General features: G+C 40.9%; 1 protein-coding gene across 6 annotated transcripts; it reads right to left on the reverse strand.

Annotated features, from left to right (window-relative positions):
• Positions 1 to 774: 774 nt before the first annotated feature.
• CNEP1R1 (CTD nuclear envelope phosphatase 1 regulatory subunit 1) lies at positions 775 to 21,425 on the reverse strand. 6 transcript variants are annotated; one of them, XR_012031532.1, is made up of 8 exons: positions 21,274 to 21,420; positions 20,099 to 20,170; positions 16,919 to 16,992; positions 12,871 to 12,980; positions 12,691 to 12,745; positions 6,354 to 6,576; positions 5,981 to 6,103; positions 775 to 1,040 (listed from the first exon to the last, which is right to left on the reverse strand). XR_012031532.1 is itself a non-coding variant. In XM_072827121.1 (6 exons), exons 1-6 carry the CDS (start codon positions 21,296 to 21,298, stop codon positions 990 to 992), a joined length of 387 nt encoding a protein of 128 aa, XP_072683222.1. In that variant the 5' UTR covers positions 21,299 to 21,420; the 3' UTR covers positions 775 to 989. The 6 variants fall into 6 exon arrangements, 3 of the variants coding, with proteins under 3 accessions (XP_072683222.1, XP_072683223.1, XP_072683224.1); XR_012031530.1 differs by having other exon boundaries at positions 5,981 to 6,576; XR_012031531.1 differs by lacking the exon at positions 775 to 1,040 and having other exon boundaries at positions 5,217 to 6,103.
• Between the last annotated feature and the right edge of the window lie 370 nt (positions 21,426 to 21,795).

Consider the following 21,795-nt stretch of genomic DNA (forward strand, 5'->3'; position numbering starts at 1 on the left):
AGCACTGAGTACTGTAGCAGATTGTCGAATCACTATACACCTGAAACAAATGTAACACTACATCTTAAACACACTGGAATAAAAAAATAACTTATGGAGCGCGTGGATGGCTCAGTGGTTGAATGTCTGCCTTCGGTTCAGGTTATGATCGTGGGATTGAGTCCTGCATCAGGCTCTTTCTCCAGGGGGTCTGTTTCTCCCTCTGCCTGTTGTCTCTGCCTCTCTGTCTCTCATGAATAAATAAAATCCTTAAAAATTTTTTAATTAAAAAAACAGTAATTTCAGAAACCCAGCCCCAGCTTCTTTACTTTAAAAAAAAATAAAGGTAAGGCAATGGGGTGGCTCAGCTGGTTAAGCATCCAACTAATGTGGCTCAGGTCCTGATCTCAGGATTGTGAGATGCTGCTTTTTTCTCTCTCCCTCTCAGGGGGGAAAAAAAATCTTAGCATTTAAGGACCTCTTCCAAAACCAGGGGTACTTGGCTGGCTCAGCTGGTGGAGTGTGCGACTCTTGATCTTGGGATTGTGAGTTCAAGCCCAATGCTGGGTGTAGAGAATACTTAAAAATAAGATATCAAAAAGAGAAAGAAAGAGAAAAGAAAGAAAAAAAGAAAGAAAGAAAAAAAGAAAGAAAGAAAGAAAGAAAGAAAGAAAGAAAGAAAGAAAGAAAGAAAGAAAGAAAGAAAAAAAGAAAAGAAAGAAAACCTCTCCTAAAACTAGATAGGCAAATTATGTAAGAAAAGTTAAGATTTAGTGTAATTATGTACAAACCCAATTTTTTTTTAAAGATTTTATTTATTTATTCATGAGAGACACAGAGGGGCAGAGACAAAGGCAGAGGGAGAAACAGGCTCCTTATACAGGGAGCCTGATGCTGGACTCCATCCCAGATCTCCGGGATCATGACCCAAGCCAAAGGCGGATGTGCAACCACTGAGCTCTCCAGGTGCTCCACAAACCCAATTTCAACCAAAGTCAAGATTCATTCATTCAATGGATAGTCACTGAGCATCTTGCCAGGTGCTCTTGGGTACTGAAGATCTGCATATGACAAGAACTCAGAATAAGGACTTAAAATTCATTTGTAATAAAAACACCCAACATGTTATATATCTGACACACATAATTTCATTTAGTCCTTATAACAATTCTGCAAGACAGCTATGAATAGGCCCAAATGAGGACCATAAGGTTCAGAGAGAAGGAGTCATCAGCCCAAGTGGCAAATGGATGAACCAGGACTATGGACCAGTCAACCTGTCAGCTGGTGCTCTTCCACTACACATGGCCTGAAGCTCCCTAACTCGACAGATGACATCATGCTTGGTTTGAAGCAGTGCCCTAGTCCCTTACATAGATTAACTTTCCTCAAAGTCTGCCCCTGGGAATACTGCTTCTGTTAGGTCAGGGTCCTAGTTGCAAGTAAGAGAAGCCAACTTTGGTTAAACAAAAAACATATCACTGAAAGGACATTGGGTATCTCAGAGAATTTTGAGGAGGTCTAGAGAGACCAGTCTAAGACTAAACTTAGAAAAATAAATGCCCAAATTCATGTCATCAAACTGGCCTGATGAAACTGTGCCATCACCAGCAAGCACCACAGAACACCCTGCAACAGGAACAGTTTTACAGCTTTCCCACATGACCACGTCCCAAATGCAAAGGAGTCAAGGAAGTTTTCTAAATTGTCTGGGAGAAGCAGGACTGTTTTGGCTACTAATCCCCAAACCCGGCAAGAGTACTCAACAGGAGCTTGGTAGACGAGACAGAAACCATGCTTAATATCCAAATATCCACGGTGAATGCTAGTAGCTATTTCACAAAACGGCAAAGAGGCAGAAACAGGTTTCTCTACTGCAGGACTTCTTCAGTTTTGTTTTTTTTTTTTAAAGATTTTATTTATTTATTCATGAGAGAGAGAGAGAGAGAGAAAGAGGCAGAGACACAAGCAGAGGGAGAAGCAGGCTCCATGCAAGGAGCCCGGTGTGGGACTTGATCCCGGGTCTCCAGGATCAGGCCCTGGGCTGAAGACGGTGCTAAACCACTGAGCCACCCGGGCTGCCCTCTTCAGAGTTTTTAATAAACTTTGGAGAGTGGAGAATCTCCAAGAGGAGGATATAATAGTTCCCAAACATTGGTGATCACAGAATCTTTATTTCTGTAACAGGTTACATGGGATGGGAAGGGGTGGTAGGGTTCATCCTCAAGTGCTACCCATCGCTGCCTCCCACTAGGTATCACTCATGTGACTTCCAAAAGCTCCTACTCCCTCCTCTGGTTCCCCTAACTGAACTCTATTTCAAGAGCCCATATCTGTCGCCTGGACTGTAGCAGAGCTCCCAACTGCCTACCCCTTCAGTCCACAGTAGTCACTGTCATCGAGTGCAAATCCAGTTGTCACTTCCCTATCAAAACATTTGGTGGCTTCCCACTGTCCTCACAGTACTCCTGACCCCCGGTTCCTACTTACTTCCAATTTCATCTCTCACCATGACCCTTCTCCAAAACTCCATGCTGTGGCCACACTCAAAAACTGTCTTGTGTGTCACCCCCCACCGCCCCCCATGACCCTTCAGACCCATTTAGAAAGAACTTCTTTAGAGAGCCCAGTGTGGGCTGAACCCCCTTCCTCTGGGCATCTACACTTTTAACTTTCATAGCACTTGTACCACATGCTAATTCCTCAATCAATGGTCTGTATTCCCCCACCAGTTCCAAGGGGGCAAAGTTTTCCTCATACATTTTCTATACCTTCATACCCAACCAAGCACTTGCCACATAAATGGCAGTCTGCAAAAGTGAGGAAAGAGCACCCCTAAAACTTTCCAGCAAGACACTTTTTTCTTTCACTTTTGTCTCTCACACAATCAGGACTTGCGTAACCATCATACACTAAAAATGTGCTTTTAAAATGTTTCATGATGCAGACAAGATGCTCTTCCAATTTTTAGAGGATAAAAGAAAAATGAAACTGAAGAATGTAACTCAAGTTTCTATGGTTTTAGCAGGAAGAAATGACGGGAACTGTCAATGCTGAGGGCAGAGCATCCATCAGTTACAATGATTCTTAGCTCAGTCTGTATAAAATGTCAATCAAGGGGTGCCTGGCTGGCATGGTGTGAAAAATGTGACTCGAGCTTGTCATGAGTTCGAGTCCCACATGGGTGTAGAGATTAAAAAAAAAACACCTGAAAGAAAATGTCAATCAAGAGTTTCATTCTAGGGGGATCCCTGGGTGGTGCAGCGGTTTGGCGCCTGCCTTTGGCCCAGGGCGCGATCCTGGAGACCCGGGATCAAATCCCACATCGGGCTCCCGGGGCGTGGAGCCTGCACCCTCTGCCTGTGTCTCTGCCTCTCTCTCTCTCTGTGTGACTATCATAAATAAATAAAAAAATTAAAAAAAGAAAAAAAAGAGTTTCGTTCTAGGGAAGCCAGAGTGGCTCAGTGGTTGAGGGTCTGCTTCTGCTCAGGGCATGATCCTGAAGTCCTGGGATCCAGTCCCACATCTTCTCCCTCTGCCTATGTCTCTGCCCGTCTCTCATGAATAAATAAAATCTTAAAAAAAAAAAAAGAGTCCATTCTTTTTTTTTTTTTTTTAAGATTTTATTTACTTATTCATGAGAGACACAGAGAGAGAGAGAGTCAGAGACACAGGGAGAGGGAGAAGCAGGCTCCATGCAGGGAGCCTGATGTGGGACTCGATCCCGGGTCTCCAGGATCAGGCTCTGGGCTGAAGGCGGCTCTAAACCGCTGAGCCACCCGGGCTACCCCAAGAGTCCATTCCTAAAGGAGGAAAGAGCTCTTCAATCAACAGCAGTAATAGGGAATCACAAGCCTTGATGTTTTCAGTGAGGCTGCTTAAAAGTTAAATACCTAGAACCATTTTAGGTTTCTTATCATTAGGGGCCAAATATCTTTTCTCTTTCCATTTAGTCCACTATTTAGGAGTTTGCTTGGTTCATAAGATAAGCAGAATTTCCTCAATTAAAATGTTGATGGGGAACCCTGGGTGGCACAGCGGTTTGGCGCCTGCCTTTGGCCCAGGGCGCAATCCTGGAGACCCGGGATTGAATCCCATGTCGGGCTCCCGGTGCATGGAGCTTGCTTCTCCCTCTGCCTATGTCTCTGCCTCTCTCTCTCTCTCTATCATAAATAAAAAAAAAAAAAAAAAAAAAAATGTTGATGTTGGGTAAAGTTCCAACAGGGAATTGTTTGTTTTCTAACTTTTAGGATTTGGTTTAACAACTAGATTTACAGAGCACTGACTCTAGCATATGATATAAATCTGGATAGTTGGCATTACACTTATTTCATAAATGAGGAAACTAATACATAATTTGCCTAAAGTTACAAAACAAGCAAGCAGTACAACTGAGATTCAAATCCAGTCTGGAGTCAGAATCCACACTCGTAACTATCACATTCTAATGGCTCCTGAATTAAGTTTAACACACAAGCATCTTTTCAATCGGAGACTTAGATCCTGGTGCTAGTACTGTCTTTAATAAGTTGTGGAGAGCCAGAATGAAGACACTCTAAACATCCGAAGACTGTCTTCCCCACTTGTAATCTCTGGCTGGACTCAACCAGTAATTTCCAGATAGTGTGGAAGGGGACATGAGAGGGTAAGGGTGGTGGTAAAGAGAAGCTAACCAAATGAGGATTCTTTGTCCATTTCAACCAGAGCAGACTTTTTTGGCAAATGAATTGTTCTGCTAGAAGCATAAGGATGAAAAATCTTTGGAACAAAAGTTTCTTTCTTGGAGCCATCAGATTCCAAGCAGTCTAACATCAAGAAATCTTTGAATGCATGCAAAGTATATGTACACACACAGGTGTATTTTTCTAGGGGAGAAGAGTCAAGGCTTTCATTAAATATTAAAAGTAGTTGATTACTCCAAAAAGGATTAAGGACCTATAAAATCCTTCTACTTTATATTCTTAGAGGAAATGGTCAATCCAAATTAATAAAGCACAATGGAGGAAACCTGCATTTCCTGATTAGGAGGCAAATGTCATCACACAATGATGAGTAGGACTATTAAAGGACTATCATAGCTTAATAAACTGATATCTACAATTGCTACTTGCTCTACTAGACAGAGTTAAAAGATTTCTCATTTGGAACGAGGCTGTTTCTGACACACGCGGTATGTTTTTAACATTTTTAAGCGTTACAGACTTTCCATGAATAAAGGAAAAAAGCCCGATCACTAATTATATATAAAGTATTTATTTTTATACACATATTTACCTACAAAATTTACAGAAAATCAAACAGTGCCGAGTATATAGAATACCCTCTGATGACTCTGTAGGAGCAGAGGGTCTTATTGCTGCAGTTTCAAGAATAAAATCTTATAGATGGGAAAGCCAAGATGAACACAGTTAAGTTAAATGGTAGCCTTGTTAAAAAGTTTTTGTCCTGTGAGTGAATTTTCAGCTTTATGTTAAGTGGAATTTAAAAGACTGCTCATGAAATAATTTAAACCTTTTCAAAATCTTCTAATAAACAGGTAAAAGGCACCTCCAGTTCTTTAAAATATTTACAGCAATCCCAATAGTTTAAGATTAAGGGCAATTATAGTACAGGTGGCTAAGATGCATACACAGTATGTCATTAACACTCTCGGAACAGTGAGAATTGTAGACTCTGGTTTGGGGCGCCGCTCCCAAGTCACCCCCGTGATGGAGCAGCTGATCAATTACACCCGTGCAACACTAGTGTAACAGCACGTCCACCACGGCATAAGATCCAATTATCTAAAACAAGGACTATCAAATTCCCAGACAGCACATAATATATAACTAAACTTATATATTCAGAAGCCTTTGCAGTGTTCTTAAAATTATTTTAAAAATATAAAGTATATTTAACATTGAAGGAAAACAACCAACTGGAAACATTTACCACAAGAGTGGCTGAAGTTCACTATCTGGTTTAACAAAAATGGTTTCTCAGAACATCTATAATTTCTTACAATATGATGGAGACGAGTCTTCCTCAGTTTACGCCCAATCCGATGTTTTTCTTGCATTATGATTAAAACAGAGGGGTGTGAGAATGAAAGGCACAGCTACGTGTGATAGCTGGTTTTGAAGAGCTGTGGGGATGGCAAACAGATGCTCGTAAGATACTGGTGCAGAACAATGTCCACATAATGCTTCCCTCTTTGACATTGGCATTGATTTGCTATTTACAGTAGTTTGCAAAAATACATTATAAAAACTGGATGAGGTTCTGTTTCTAAGTTTAACTTAGTAACATACAGACATACTTCATCTGCAAAAGTCTCTGCAGGGTCTGAAGTACTAAAGTGACACTAATACTGTAACACAGATAATCAAAGGTACCAAGCACGGAGGACGTGAGTCATCATCATCAAGATCATCTGAGTAAATATTGCACACTTCTTGTCAGTTGTTGCTATGACCTTCATATATCCAACTGTAAAAGGAATCCTTTATGGCTTTTTGCTGTATCACTTATTTGAAGAAAGGCTGTTTTAGGTCCCATAATAATGAGTGAAGATTGTCACTGAACATGAGGCCTGGGTTTCAAAATGAGTTTTCCTGTCTGTAAAAATGGGGGAAAAAAAATTTTTTTTTCAGTAATCAATTCCATTAAAAAAATCACCACTTATCCATAAACTTTGAAGTGCACTTAAAAGGTACGAGAACACCTCTCTATATTCAATCAAGATTAAGCAATTAATAGTTAATGTTCTCAAAGTTTTGTGTGGAGCTTTCTTTCGAAAATCTTCATTACTTTAAAACAATGTATTTGATGAACTCCCCAGTCCACTGGCTTCCCTATAAATCAGGCAATCAATCCAATGTATATAAACCAATTTATGCTCCTTGCCAAATGAAGTTTATAAAATAAACGTACTTGCGCATAAACATTTTTCCTTTACCAACACTAAATTTTTACTTTCAGATAAAAATGTAAACAAATGGGATCCCTGGGTGGCGCAGCGGTTTGGCGCCTGCCTTTGGCCCAGGACGCGATCCTGGAGACCCGGGATCGAATACCACATCGGGCTCCCGGTGCATGGAGCCTGCTTCTCCCTCTGCCTGTGTCTCTGCCTCTCTCTCTCTCTCTCTCTGTGACTATCATGAATAAATAAATAAAATCTTAAAAAAAAAAATTGTAAACAAATGACTGGAGTGAACACTGATGCTTATACACTGCTGTTCAGGGGACTTCTTTTTGGTAATTCCTTGATATGCAGGTAGAACTTTTTCCACTGTTTTTTTTTTTTTTAATTTTTTTAAATTTTTATTTATTTATGATAGTTACAGAGAGAGAGAGAGAGGCAGAGACACAGGCAGAGGGAGAAGCAGACTCCATGCACCGGGAGCCCGATGTGGGATTCGATCCCGGGTCTCCAGGATCGCGCCCTGGGCTAAAGGCAGGCGCCAAACCGCTGCGCCACCCAGGGATCCCTTTTTCCACTGTTTTATTAAGGTATAATTTAAATACAGTAAGATGCTAACCCTTGCATACAGTTTTACAAGTTTTAAGAAATATATACACCCACTGCCCGAGTGGCTCAGTTAAACGTCCTACTCTTAATTCTGACACAGGTCACAATATTGAGCCCACATCAGGCTCTGTGCTCGGTGCCTAGCCTGCTTGAGATTCTCTCCCTTTGCCTCTCCCCGCCTGTATGTTAACTAGGCAAAAATCTTAATATACACACAATATACACTCACAGCCACCACCCAGAGCAGGATACAGAACATCACCACCACCCAGAAAGTCCCTCCAGGCCCTTTTTTGGTCAATGGCAGCCCCACTCCTTATATAGACATAACCATTTCCCAAAAATTTTGCCTGTCTGTGGTCTTTAAACAAATGGAATCAGAGTGTGTTCTTTGACATCTACTTCTTTCACTCAATGTAATTCTGCCATTCATCTGTTACTATGTTTCAGTAATTTGTACTATTTTATACTGTTATTTTGATATAAAATATACAATATTTCACTGTACGAATAGACCCCATTTGTTTTATCCATGGTTTTAATCTATTTTAAACTACATGAATATGATATTAATGTAATCTCATTATTAAAAAACTAGGGATGCCTGAGTGGCTCAGGGCGTGATCCCAGGGTCAGGGGATCAAATCACGCATCAGGCTACCTATGGGGAGCCTGCTTCTCCCTCTGCCTGTGTCTCTGTCTCTCTGTGTCTCTCATAAATAAATAAAAATCTTAAAAAAAATCAAATATGAGGGTGCCTGCCTGGCTCAGCCAGTGAAGCATATGACTTCTTCAAGCTCCACGTTGGGTACAGGATTACTTAAAAAAAATAAACAAGAAATTAAAATAATTTTCAAATATAGATAAGCTAAAATCCTTTCCATCTATCTGAAATTCTAGCCCTCTTAAAGAAGAAACCAGTTTTAGCATGAATCCTTCCAGATTGTGTTCTATAGATTTACATTCCCATATACAAATAATAAAAAGAACTTGTGTCAGGCTCCGTGCTCAAAGGGAGTCTGAGTGAGATTCTCTCCCTTTCTTGTTGCCTTTCTTCCCCGTATTCTCTCAAATAAATAAATAAGTCTTAAAAAAAAAAAAAATCTGGTGTTTCTAATGTGCTAAAATACGAGGGTAAAACATACCACTTGGGATTTGTTTCAAAATAATCTAATGGAGGAAAAGTGGGCAGGGGTGCACATGAAATAAGAATGGCCATGAGCTGATTATTGTTGACACTGACCAATGGGTATTCATTATACTCTTCATTTTTTTGTTTGGAAATTTTCATAATTAAAACTTTTTTATGGACAAAGAAGATATATATACATCATAAAATACATACATATATACATATATAAACACAATGGATTATTATTTAGATTTTAAAAAAGAATGAAATCTTGCCACTTACAACAACATAGATAGAGCTAGAAACTATAATGCTAAGCCAAAAAGAAATAGATAAATACTGTACAGTTTCACTCATTGTGCCATTTAAGAAAAAACAGGGGCGTTTGGGTGGCTCAGTTGGCTAAGCATCTGCCTTCGGCTCAAGTCATGATCATGAGTTTTAGGATCAAGCCCCGCACTGGGTTCCCTGCTCAGTGGGGAGTCTGCTTCTCCCTCTGCCTCTCACCTCACTTGTGCTCTCTCTCTCTTTCAAATGAATAAAATCTTAAAAAAAAAAAAAAAAAAAAAGCAAAGGAAAAAAAATATAAATTAAGAAACAGGCCCTTAATTGTGGAGAACAAACTGATGAGTACTAGTGGGGAGGTGGCGGGGGGCAGTGGTGGTGGTGAAATAGGTGATGGGGCCGGGGGGGGGGGTACATTTGTTATGAGCATGGGATGATGTACGGAACTGCTGAATCACTATACAGTACACCTGAAACTAATATAACATTGTATATTAGTTAACTATACTGGAATTAAAAAGAAAATAGTACTGGGGAAAAAAATCTTTAAAAAAAAAAAAAGATACCAAATTGAGTGTATTGTTTAATAATTTCCTTCTTGTACCTAACATTATGTCTTGAAAGATCCTTGCACGTCCAAATTTATAGATTTACCATAGGTTCTTATGATGTGGCTATACCAAAGCTTATTTTACCCTGTCCCTGTTGAGAAACCTAAAACCTGTTTCCATTTTTTCCCTACTCCAAAGGATGTTGCAACTTACTACCTCATACCTGCCTCCTTATGTGAAATGTGATGGTTCCCACCAAAGGTAGGGGTACCAAAGGTAGATGGGGAGAAGTAGAATGGTTAGGTTATGAGGCATGCCAAATTTTCATTTTATAAGAATGATGAAAACTGCTTTCCAACATGGCAATACATTCTCATCAAGTAGAGCATGGGAGTGCATCTACTCCACCACCGTACTGAAGTTTTTTTTTTTTTTTTAAGGTTTATCTATTTATTCATGAGAGACACAGAGAGAAGCAAAGACATAGGCAGAGGGAAAAGCAGTCTCCCCACAGGGAGCCTAATGCAGTACTCAATCCCCAAACTCCAGGATTACGCTGAAGGCAGACACTCAACCGCTGAGCCAACCAGGTGTCCCACTGTACTGAAGTTTTAACTTATGTCAGTGACAGATAGGTAAGACAAACGGAAATTCAGTTTTACTGTGCATTTCCCCAATTACAAATGAGGCTATTTGTTTTCCCACGTCTATGTTAAGATTTACTTTTCCCACTTTTTCTTTTTTTTTTAAGATTTTATTTATTCCTGAGAGATACAGGTCGGGAGGGGGGGGGGGGGGCGGGCAGAGACACAGGCAGAGGGAGAAACAGGCTCCATGCAGGGAGCCTGACTTGGAACTCGATCCCAGGTCTCCAGGATCACAACCTGGGCTGAAAGTGACGCTAAACCACTGAGCCACCCGGGCTGCCCTCCCATTTTTCAAATTTACGATTTTTAAAAAATTTTAAATAGGTCTGGTTTCTATCCTCTGTTAGACATCTTAGAAATATTTTCTTCTTCTTTAAAAAAAATATTTTCCAGTAATATCTACACCCAATGTGGGGCTCGAACTCAACCCTGAGATTAAGAATCACGTGTTCTTTGACTGAGCCAGCCAGCCGGATGCCACACAAATACTTCTCATCAGTGCTCACTTTCTTGCCTTTTGGTGTACAAAGTTTTCAAATATTGGTTCAATTAAAGGTATCCAAACTCTTCCATGGCAGTGTTTTTGTTTTGGGTCTTACAAAGGAGCTTTTCTATACCAAGATCTACACCTTGGGGCATCTGAGTGGTGCAGTGGGTTGAACGTCCACTTCCTGGTTTTGATTGCGGTTGTGATCTCCAGCCCTGTGTTGGGACTCCACACTCAGCAAGGACTCTGCTTGGGTTTCTCACTCCCTGTACCACTCCCCTGACTAATGTGTGTGCATGTGCCACTCTCTCTAATAAATAAATTAATTAAAAAAAAAACCAGAACACACATTCATTTATATTTTCTTCTAATGCTTTAATTATGGGATGAGTTGTCTTTTTAAATATATTTAAGTTCATGGGGTGGGGGGGAGTCCCTGGGTGGCTCAGCAGTTTGTTTGATTTTTTTTTTTTTTTTTTGGCTCAGCAGTTTGGCACCTGCCTTTGGCCCAGGGTGCAATCCTGGAATCCCAGGATTGAGTCTCGCGATGGGCTCCCTGCATGGAGCCTGCTTCTCCCTCTGCCTGTGTCTCTGCCTCTCTTTCTCTCTATGTCTATCAAGAATGAATGAATGAATGAATGAATGAATGAATAAATAAATTTTAAAAAAGGACTTCATCTGGAATTTAGTCTTTTTAATTGATGCGAAGCAGAGATCTAAATTCATTTTTTTCAAATGAAAAACTGTCTCAACACTACTAGCCCTCGACTTGAAATACTATCCTTATCCTCTAATTTTTAAAAAATCAAAGTGTTGGGCAGCTCGGGTGGCTCAGCGGTTTAGTGCTGCCTTCAGCCCAGGGCCTGATCCTGGAGACCCGAGATAGAGTCCATGTCAGGCTCCCTGCATGGAGCCTGCTTCTCCCTCTGCCTGTGTCTCTGCCTCTTATGAATAAATAAATAAAATCTTAAAAAAAAAAAAAAATCAGAGTGTTTAGTCTTTATTCTCTTCACTGATCCAGGGGCCCCCTGCCTTAATATCTTTTTTTTTTTTTGCTCTTTATTCTAGTTTTCTAAACTAGGTGTTATTTAATAGTTTTTTTTAACTGAAGGTAAAAATACTTTTATAAATAAGCAAATCAAATCTGTGACATACTCTTAATATGCCTATATGTTATTAATTTTAAAAACACAGTCGGTTTGTATGTGCATCTGTCAATTAACTTGAGATGCAATTTAAAATCCTACATATGGGGATGCCTGGGGGACTCAGTCGGTTAAATGTCTGCCTTGGGCTCAGGTCACGATCCCAGGGTCCTGGGATTGAGCCCAGTGTGGGGCTCCCTGCTCAGAGGGAAGTCTGCTTCTCCCTCTCTTTATACGCCTCCTGTGCTCATGTTTGCTCGCTCTCTCAAAATCTTTTTAAAAATAAAATCCTAGGGACGCCTGGGTGGCTCAGCAGTTGAGCATCTGCCTTTGACTCATGGTATCATCCCAGAGTCCCAGGATTGAGTCCCACATCGGGCTTCCTGCTTGGAGTCTGCTTCTGCTTCTCTCTCTGCCTCTCTCTCTCTCTCTCTCTCTCTCTCTCTCTCTGTGTCTCTCATGAATAAATGAATAAAATCTTTAAACAAAAATAAAATAAAATCCTACATACAGAGTACCATTAGAGAGTTTACAAATCCAACACCCAACAAGCCGTTTTTAGCCAATAATGACCACTCTATATATAGTTTAAGATGACTTCAATCATAACACACATTATGATTTTATATCATTAGGAAAGATCAAAATGGCACCTGGCTGGCTCAGTGGTAGAACATATGACTTAATCTCAGGATCATGAGTTCAAGCCCCACATTGGGCATAAAGCTTACTTAAAAAAAAAATTACAGTCAACTCTATCAGTTGAACTGTATGATACTACAGATTATTAGATGCACCTCGATTTCTGAGATGTAAATATGGGTATTAGGATCAATGCTATAAGAATATTTCCACTATTAATCCATGTAATTTATCAAAGTCTGCTTTATTTAAGCCAAAAGATTTCAGTCCTTTCATGCACATGTATAATTTTCTAATATAAGCAATACTCACATCATCACAAGACATATTGTATTCTGCTAATACAGTTCGACATCGAGCAGCTATACTGAAAAAATGTGGTCAAAGGAAAATTTATCATATGAAGAATAAGCTTTTAAAACAACATCTAGATGATCAAGAAGGTGCTTTAATTTTACTCAGAGAATAAAAGTCAATTCTGATAAAGGATACATTGATGGTGCAACAACCCTCTTGTGTATTCCAGCAAAGAACAAGCCTATTAGAGTGATACAGCTAATGGTGAAAAACGGGTGATTCCATAATGATGTGAAGAAAGACACCTGGAAAAGAAGAGTTTGAAACAAAAATGTTTAAAATCTCAGAATACTAATTCTTACCTCCCCACTTGTGCATAAATATATGTAACATTTGAATCATCTGAAATACGAAGATTTGAATAATTTAAAATAATCCCAGTTGTTTAGCTGTGTCATAAAAATAGAAATGTTTCGTATCTTTAATGTAGCAAAATAATATAGCAATGTTCCCTCTATTCATTCCAAAGAGTTGAACCATTACAAATTCATTCTTCTAATCAAAAACCAAAGGGCACATGAGATGAAGACTGGATGTTATACTATATGTTGACAAACTGAATTTAAATAAAAATTTTTAAAATTATAAAAAAATAATCAAAAAACATCCTACCAAAAATATTTACTGAACCCTTCCTGATAAGGAGCAATTTAAAAAGCACAAGACTAGGACACCTGACTGGCTCAATGGAATGTGTGACTCCTGATCTCGGGGTTTTGAGCTCAAGCCTGATTTTGAGTATAGAGACTACTAAAAAAACAAAACAAAACAAAACAAAAATAAAACTTAAAACAAAGTACAGGATTGGGGTGTCTGGCTAGCTCAGTTGGTAGAATATATCTCTTGATCTCAGGGTTGTGAGTTGAAGCCCCGCGTTGGGCATAAAGATTACATACATACATACATACATACATACATACATATATAAAAGCACAAGATTAAGTTCCACAACAGTAGAGATGCTGTCTTGTGCATCACTGTTTTCCCAACATCTGAAACAGTGCTTGGCAAACATAGGTGCTCAACCAATACTGTTGAATGAGTGCAGATGAAGGAGGTCTCTGATCTGAAGTCAATGAATACACAAAAGTGATCTAGTTACTCTCCCTGTTAAAAAGCTTCTTTATGAGAATTGGGTAGACTCTGCCATTCATAGTCTGGTCCCAATTTAACCATCTCCTGCTGCATCTGCATAGACACTACCATATTCCTTCTCTCCTCTTACGTGGAGACTCATCCCTCCCTCCCTCTCTGTGGGAGCAAAAAATGAGTGGTTTTGAAGCTACTGAAATTTATTTTTTATTTTATTTTTATTTTTAAAAAATTTTATTTATTTATTCATGAGAAACACAGAGAGGAGAGAGAGAGAGGGGCAGAGACACAGGCAGAGGGAGAAGCAGGCTCCATGCAGGGAGCCCGATGTGGGACTCGATCCCGGGTCTCCAGGATCACGTAAACTGCTGAGCCACCTGGGCTGCCCAAAGCTACTGAAATTTAAATAGCCAGATGACACTCAAGCAGGGAAAGATGATTAGTAGCTATCTATAAAGAACGAGGGTTTAGGGGTACCTGGGTGGCTCAGTCAGAAGAGCATGTGGCTCTTGATCTTGGAGTTGTTTGAGCCCACATGGGGTATAGAGATTACTTAAATAAAACTTAAAAGGGGGTGCTGGTGGCTCACTCAGTCAAGTGTCTGACTCTTAGTTAAAGCTCGGGTCATATTCTCAGGGTTGTGAGATCGAGCTCCACGTGCTCAGTGGTGTGTCTGCTTCAGATTCTCTCTCTCCCTCTGCCCCTTCCCCTGCTCATCTCTTTCTCTCTCTAAAACAAATAAATAAATCTTAAAAAAAAAAAAGAAAAAAGAGTGTTTAAGAGAAACAAAGAGCTGATTTCAGATCTGGGCATAATCAGATGATAGCAAGAAACAAGACAACATGAATATGGTGGAGATAAGGGTCCAGGATCCAGGACTGGAACAAGAATGGGCACTGAAGGCTGGGGAACAGAACTGTAGATTGAAGGAGAGATGATGTTTAGAGTCTGGAGAAAGAAATCAGATGGACCAGGAACTAAATGAGAGCAACAGAATTAAGCCAGAGGCATCGATACTCCACTCTCATACCAAGAGATGTGTACATATTTCAAGACTGAGAGCTAAACTTATAAAAAACACCAGGTAGCTAGCCCAGCATGCTATCGGTTAAATAAATTTGTCAAATGAAGAAACGAGAGGCTGAAAACATCAGGAGGGAAGAAGCTCCCAAAAGGATGAAATTCTGAAAAAGAAGTTAATATTCCAGAGGAATGTCTTCTTAAACCTTTAATTCCCAAAGGCCAGCTAGATTTCACATGGCCTGCACAGTTTAAGCACATATAGTGTCTTATGTGTTAATTTTAATTAGATCCGTCAACATCAGCCTTCTTTCCTCCATGGCAATAATCAACTACATCTAGGTATCAGTTTCCCCCCTTTAGATCAGGCATTCATGTGCTTTCCAGTTTGCTCTGTTGCTTCTCTCCTTGGGTTCTTCCAGATAGTCATGCACTGGCTTTTGAGTCTGCAACTCTTGCTACAGAAACAATTGCTGTTTAAAACGCCTATCAGCTTTGAGGTTATTAAATACTGAAATAAAGAGCTAACCCTTAGGCTAATAGTTATATTCTCACCTAATTTAGAAAATTACATTAACTACAGAGTTTTGGGCCTATTTCAAATTACATTTAATTCTGTGTTTTATTAAGATCTCAACTAGCTGAAATCAGCTTATATTTTTCCCAATTAGAAGTCAGATTCATTTCCCAAGATAGATCTTTTCAATCTTCTTGCCAGCCTCCTTACTCTTCCCCTGAAGATGAGTACCAAGCACAGCCCTAAGATCAGACTTTTATAAATCAACACACAAGAGAGTTTCCTATCTGCCATAAAAACTCTTCTATTAACGCAAAATTCCATCACCAAATTCCCCTACCTCCTATTCTTTTATAGCTCCACCTCAATGGATTAAGTTAGGGAGACTACATGCTAAATAAATCCCTGGCTGCCTGAAATGCCATTTGGACTGCTGACAAAAGCTTTGCTATTAGGTTTTTCTTCTGTATAACCTAACAAGTTATAAATAAAGCTACTGTAATAGTCTACCTAATTACAGTTTTAAAAAGGATGTGGGTTTAAGATTTAAGAAAATGACGTTATTATTATTACCTAAATAAAGCTGCACCAAGGGAAAAAACTTCACTGAAAAATTGGAGACTACTGTTTCTCTAATAAAACAAACACCTCAGTTTGAAATTAAGGCACAAGTTAGTAGAAAGAAGTAGAATTCTGAAAAACATGCTATCAGATTTCATCAAAGGATGCTTCGAGAAATAACATTATGAAATTTTTTATTGCATTTGATATAGGGATGTTCTTGTACAGTGCCCAATGGGAGATCTCTTAGTGTTTCCTATATTAAATTCAGGCAGGAAATTTTTTTGAGATAAATGTGGAGAACAAAACCTTTGCTAGCTTATGGAACTCATACATGTGTTCTTTTCACAAAGTAGAAAAACCATGGAACGGTGACTTTATTGATCAGGTAACTCAGAGACTAATTTATAACTCAGTTTGGGCAAGTGTGGTGTCCCACATGGCCTTGTCTGTGACCTGGTTTCCTTCCTGTTTTTGACCCTCTAGTCTAATTGTCTTTTATCCACCATCTTGACTTTTTATTACATTAATATTTTGCTATTTTATCATAGGTCTCCTGCAAAGTCATCTCAAATGCTTTGTGGGATAAAGAAAGGTCCTACCAAAGATTAGTCTTAGAAGAAAATGGTATTTTACAATTTTCTAAAGCTGGAACACACGATACTAAATGGACAAAGGAGAATAAAGACAATGTTTACATTGAAATAGGTAAAAATGTGTGACTATGACATATATAAAATGACATGTAAAAAGTTCAGAAATGAATGAGAAGTAGCATAGTGTTATTTCTCATGCATTTTTCCTTGTAAAAGATACTTATCTACAGTGGCCAAAGTTTTTCTTAAGCAAATTAATATAAAGCATATATTTAATATACTGTTCAATATCACTACTAGTAATAATAGGAAGCATCTGAGTAATACTTTACAATGAACAAAGCACTGCTACATTATCTCATTTAATCCATTAAAGATTTTAAATCAAAACTTCTACCTTTTGTGTCTCGGGATCTATTAACCAGTTCCAGGCACCAGTAGCTGTACAGACAGATACCACTATAAGAAGCACTGATGAAAGATAAACACGAAATTAGTAAGGAAATAAGCTGTTAATAAATTTATACTAATACCACCAGTTCCTAATAAATGACAGCCAAAGGATGCAGCACTTTATTAAATGGAAAATGCATTCGACTGAGGAATTAAGAAACTTGCTGTATGGCCTTCGGGAATTCTCTTTAAATACTGTGAACCTCAGTAATTGAGGATGATAGTGTCCCTATTATTACTTCAGTCAGAACTTACCAAGATTTATGAAATCAAAAGCCGTAGGAACTTTGGATGGCTTTGTGCTGATTTTGCAGATCTTGTAAATTTAAATTAAAAAACAAAAACAAAAAAACCAACAAAAAAAACACCTCTCATTTTCTACTGTAAATAAACCAAACAAAGACTCTTTTATGAACGCACTGTCTGACTAGAGGATTTTGCTGGAAGACAACTGCTTGCATTGAGTTAAACATCGGTTGGTGTGATCAGGAATGTGGAGTACCAGATTTTCTTCAGAGACTTAAAGGAAGATCAGGGTAAAAATCTGACAGTAGAGCTCAGTAAAGTTTTTCTCCCCACTAAGCTAGAATTATTTTAAGAATCCTAAATAGATCCTAAGCAAAATGTAAGAATGAATGGTATAGAGGCACCTGGTTGACTTAGTTGGTGGAGCGTGTGACTCTTGATCTCAGGGCTGTAGGTTTGAGCTCCATGCTGGGTGTAAATTACTTAAAAAGTAAAATCTGGGCAGCTCAGCGGTTTAGTGCCGCCTTCAGCCCAGGGCATGATCCTGGAGACCCAGGATCGAGTCCAGTGTCGGGCTCCCTGCATGGAGCCTGCTTCTCCCTCTGCCTGTGTCTCTGCCTCTCCCTCTCTCTGTCTCTCATGAATAAATAAATAAAATCTTTAAAAAAAAAAAAATTAAAATCTCAGGAGTGCCTGGATGGCTCAGTCAGTTAAGCATCTGTCTGCCTTCAGCTCAGGTATGATCTCAGGGTCCTGGGATTGAGCCCTGTATTGCATCAAGCTTCCTGCTCAGCGAGGAGCCTTCTTCTCCCTCTGCTCCCCCACCCCACTTGTGCTCTCTCTACCTTGCTCACTCTCCCTCTCAAATAAATAAATAAAATCTTAAAAAAATTTTTTAAAAAGGTAATAAATGGTACTACTAGAAAATAATAAAAGGGCACCAAGTCCTAGTTAACATTCTGGGTATCAAGTTACTGTCCTTCAGTTAAGACGCATATAGTTTTAAAATATAAAGATCGAAAAATAAAAATAAAAATAAAATAAAATAAAATATAAAGATCAAGATTCAAAAAGCAACTTAACCTAGAAGTCCTAGTGATATTCTTTTAGAAGAGGCAAATCACAGGAAAACAATCTCATTTTAGGTATTTAAGTACACAATCAAAATCTTAAAATTACATTCTCAGCTCAGATTAAACTCAATTTCTTATAAAGCTGTGTTTCCAATAAGCAATGCACTACACAGACTGTTCTTTTGAAAAATGAAGCAAAATCAAAATCAAACTCACTGGAAGGGACCTCACACACATACTTTTGATTGGTATATTAACCAAGCTGATTTATATGTAAGCACTGAGACCATGAATCACAGAAAAAGTAAAGTAAATTCACTGTCTTATATTTTATGAGATACCACTGGATCATTTTAAAAGATTTTCAAGTAGTAGTGAAATAAGGTTTTGGGAGGATTCTTCCCTAAACCAAGGTATCTAAAAAAATCACTCTTTGTAAATTCTGACATATCAGAATTCTCAGAGCATATGAATGAAACTTTGCAGATAGATCTAAGAAAAATATCACAAAAAATCCTGACACAGAAAAAGGTTCCTAACTTCAATAGTGCTCTTTGGTCCCACAAACTGAATTATACTGTGAAATAAAGTATCTATTCAACATGTGCTGTTGTACTTCCCTTTTGACAAGAAGTTCAATCATACACATCCAAGAAACTAAGTCTGGTCCCAACACAAGTTAGCAAAACATTTTGTTTGCTAAGGTCATCACTTGCATTTCCTAAGTATTTCCACTGAGCAATCATCACAATTCTTTCAAATCATATTTGATAGTAGTCACGACATTTTGAATAGACAGTTATAACGTGAATTTGTTTTGTAGGATATACTGCAAAGCAATACAATCATGCTCTACTAAAATCGACCAAGGGTAATTTCATAACCTTGGCAAGTATATGTTAAATAGGATTTTCCTTGGGGCACCAGGGTGGCTCAGTCAGTTAAGTAGTTGCCTTTGCTCAGGTCATGATCTCAGGGTCTTGGGATCAAGCCCAGCATCTCAGGTCTCTGCTCACCAAGGAGCCTGCTTCTCTCTCTGCTTCTGCTCTCTCACTGGTGCCCGCGCTCTCTCTCTCCCTAATAAAAACCTTTGAAAAAAAATATGTGATTTTCCTTAACAGAACTTTATTTCAATAGTTTGTAGGCAAATTTAAAAGTTGCTAAGCAGGGCAGCCTGTGTGGCTCAGCGGTTTAGCGCCATCTTCAGCCCAGGGCCTGATCCTGGGCACCCAGGATGGAGTCCCGCGTTGGGCTCCTTGCATGGAGCCTGCTTCTCCCTCTCTCTCTCTCTCTCTCTCTCTCTCATGAATAAATAAATAAAATATTAAAAAAAAACCAAAACTGCTAAACAAGTTCCTGAAATCACATGTCATTTATCAATATGTAATATTTAATAAAAAAAAACTGTATGTATTTTAATGGAAAAATGAAAACCCAACCATACAAAATATATGTTCTTTTAGCATGGGCAGTTCCTTTTCCTAAAGATTTCTTTGGTGGGGGTGCCTGGCTGGCTCAGGCCGTAGAGCCTTTGACTCTTGATCTCAAGGCTGTGTGTTTGAACGCCACATTGGGTGTAGAAATTACTTAAAAATAAAATCTTAAAAAAATTTTTTTTCTTTAGGATGCATTGTTTACAAAGTCAAATAAATTTAAAACCGTTAAAACAAAGGAAATCTCATGGTTTAGTAAAGCATTTGTTAGTCAAAACTCTTACACAAAAGCAAATCATTGTTAGGCAGGGATAAAAGTACCAATTGTGGGTTTATTTTCCCTGGGGGAAAAAAAAACATTCAAGAACTTACTTCTCCAACGCCCGGTGGCAGGTTGCAAACAGTGAATATATTCTGTAAGTCTTCTCTCAAAAGCCTTGAGATCTAGGTAAAAAGATTTCAATTTTCCAATTAGCTCTCTGACTAGTTTGAATCTCTTAAGATGACATTTCAGATATACTCTAACCGCTTCAGGTCTTCACACAGCAGCTCACACGTTTCACTGCACTGTCTACTTCGTTTCCTAGGGCAGCTCTGAGTACTGGACAAAACCATCAGGTTTCTTTGATTCCAATTTCGCCTATAAGGAAACTGGTCCGCCTTTAGGAGCTTCGTAACGTGCCGTGTGGACCGGCCGCGGCAGCGCCAAGGGCCGGCACCCTGGGGGCGCCAATAAAGGGAGCACGGTCAGGTCCGGTCAGGTCAGGTCAGGTCAGGTCGAGGTGTGACCCTGCGGGGGCCCAGAGCTGTCCGTGACAACGACGTCTCCCCTGTCGGCAGAGTCCGACGGGGTCTGCCGTTCCGCAACCACCCGATTCCGAGTTCTAGCCCCCGGTTGTACTTAGGGGCTGTGCCGGGTGTCGGGTCCTTCTGCATTTCCCACGCGGCTACGGGGGCTGCGGAAAGGCTCCCCCCCCCCCGCCGCGGCCACCTGTGACCTGCCGACGGGCCGGGGCCACCACCCCGCGGTCGCGCCTTCTAACTTCAGGAGACCGAGAAGCACGGCCGGGACGCGGCGGCTGACCAGAAACCGCAGCAGGAACCACGGTGCAACTCCCGGGGTCACCGCGGTAAAATCAAGTAAACGACGGCCACGCAAAAGCGCAAAATGCAGGACGCTGGCTAATGAGTAAAAAGCAAAAGTAGCCGTCGCGAGGGGCTCCCGGGCGCCCACCCACGTCCGGCCGGCCCGCGGCCCCCGGCCCATCCTTCGCGGCCCCCGGCCCTCCCGCCTCCCCGCGGCCCCCGGCCCCCGGCCCATCCTTCGCGGCCCCCGGCCCTCCCGCCTCCCCGCGGCCCCCGGCCCTCCCGCCTCCCCGCGGCCCCCGGCCCTCCCGCCTCCCCCCGGCCCCCGGCCCATCCTTCGCGGCCCCCGGCCCCTCCGTCGCGGCCTCCTCTCCCCGGGGCGGGGTCTCCGCGACTCCAACCCCTCCAGAGCCCCGCCAGCTTCCGGGAAGCGCCCGGGCCACCCCGGAGGCCCACCGTACCTTCCGCCTGCTCCAGCGAGTTCATGTCGGGCGGCAGCTGCGGTCACTGCCGCGGCCCCGTCCGCATCGCAGCTCCGCGGCCCCCGCCCGGCCCGCAGCGCCAACTCCCACCTCTAACCGCCTCCCTCCGCCCCTCCGCGTCGCACCGCCCCTTGCTTACACCCGCTACGCTCATTGGGCATCTCTGCCCGACCCCACAACTAAGACGAGTTCCTATTGGCTAGCTCCGTGCACCGGCCTCGGGGCCGGCGTCGGACGGTCAGCCGGAGGGACCAAGAACTGCCGGCGGCCGGGCTGCTGTAACGCTGGCGCCGCCTCCTGCCTCGGGGAGGAACTGCAGCCTCTCCGAGCCAGCTCGCTCCTCAGGCCATTCTTAGTTTTCCTGCCTGGTTCTTTGATTCTTCAGATCTTTATTGAGCGCCCTTTACCTTCCGGGCAGTGTTCGGGTTGTCGACGCGGAGCAGAGAAATGAACGAGCTAGCTCTCTCCTCCAGGACTCAAGAGGATACAGAACTAACTAGA

This window comes from Canis lupus, chromosome 5, assembly GCF_048164855.1.
Source record: "Canis lupus baileyi chromosome 5, mCanLup2.hap1, whole genome shotgun sequence".
Taxonomy (NCBI): domain Eukaryota; kingdom Metazoa; phylum Chordata; class Mammalia; order Carnivora; family Canidae; genus Canis; species Canis lupus.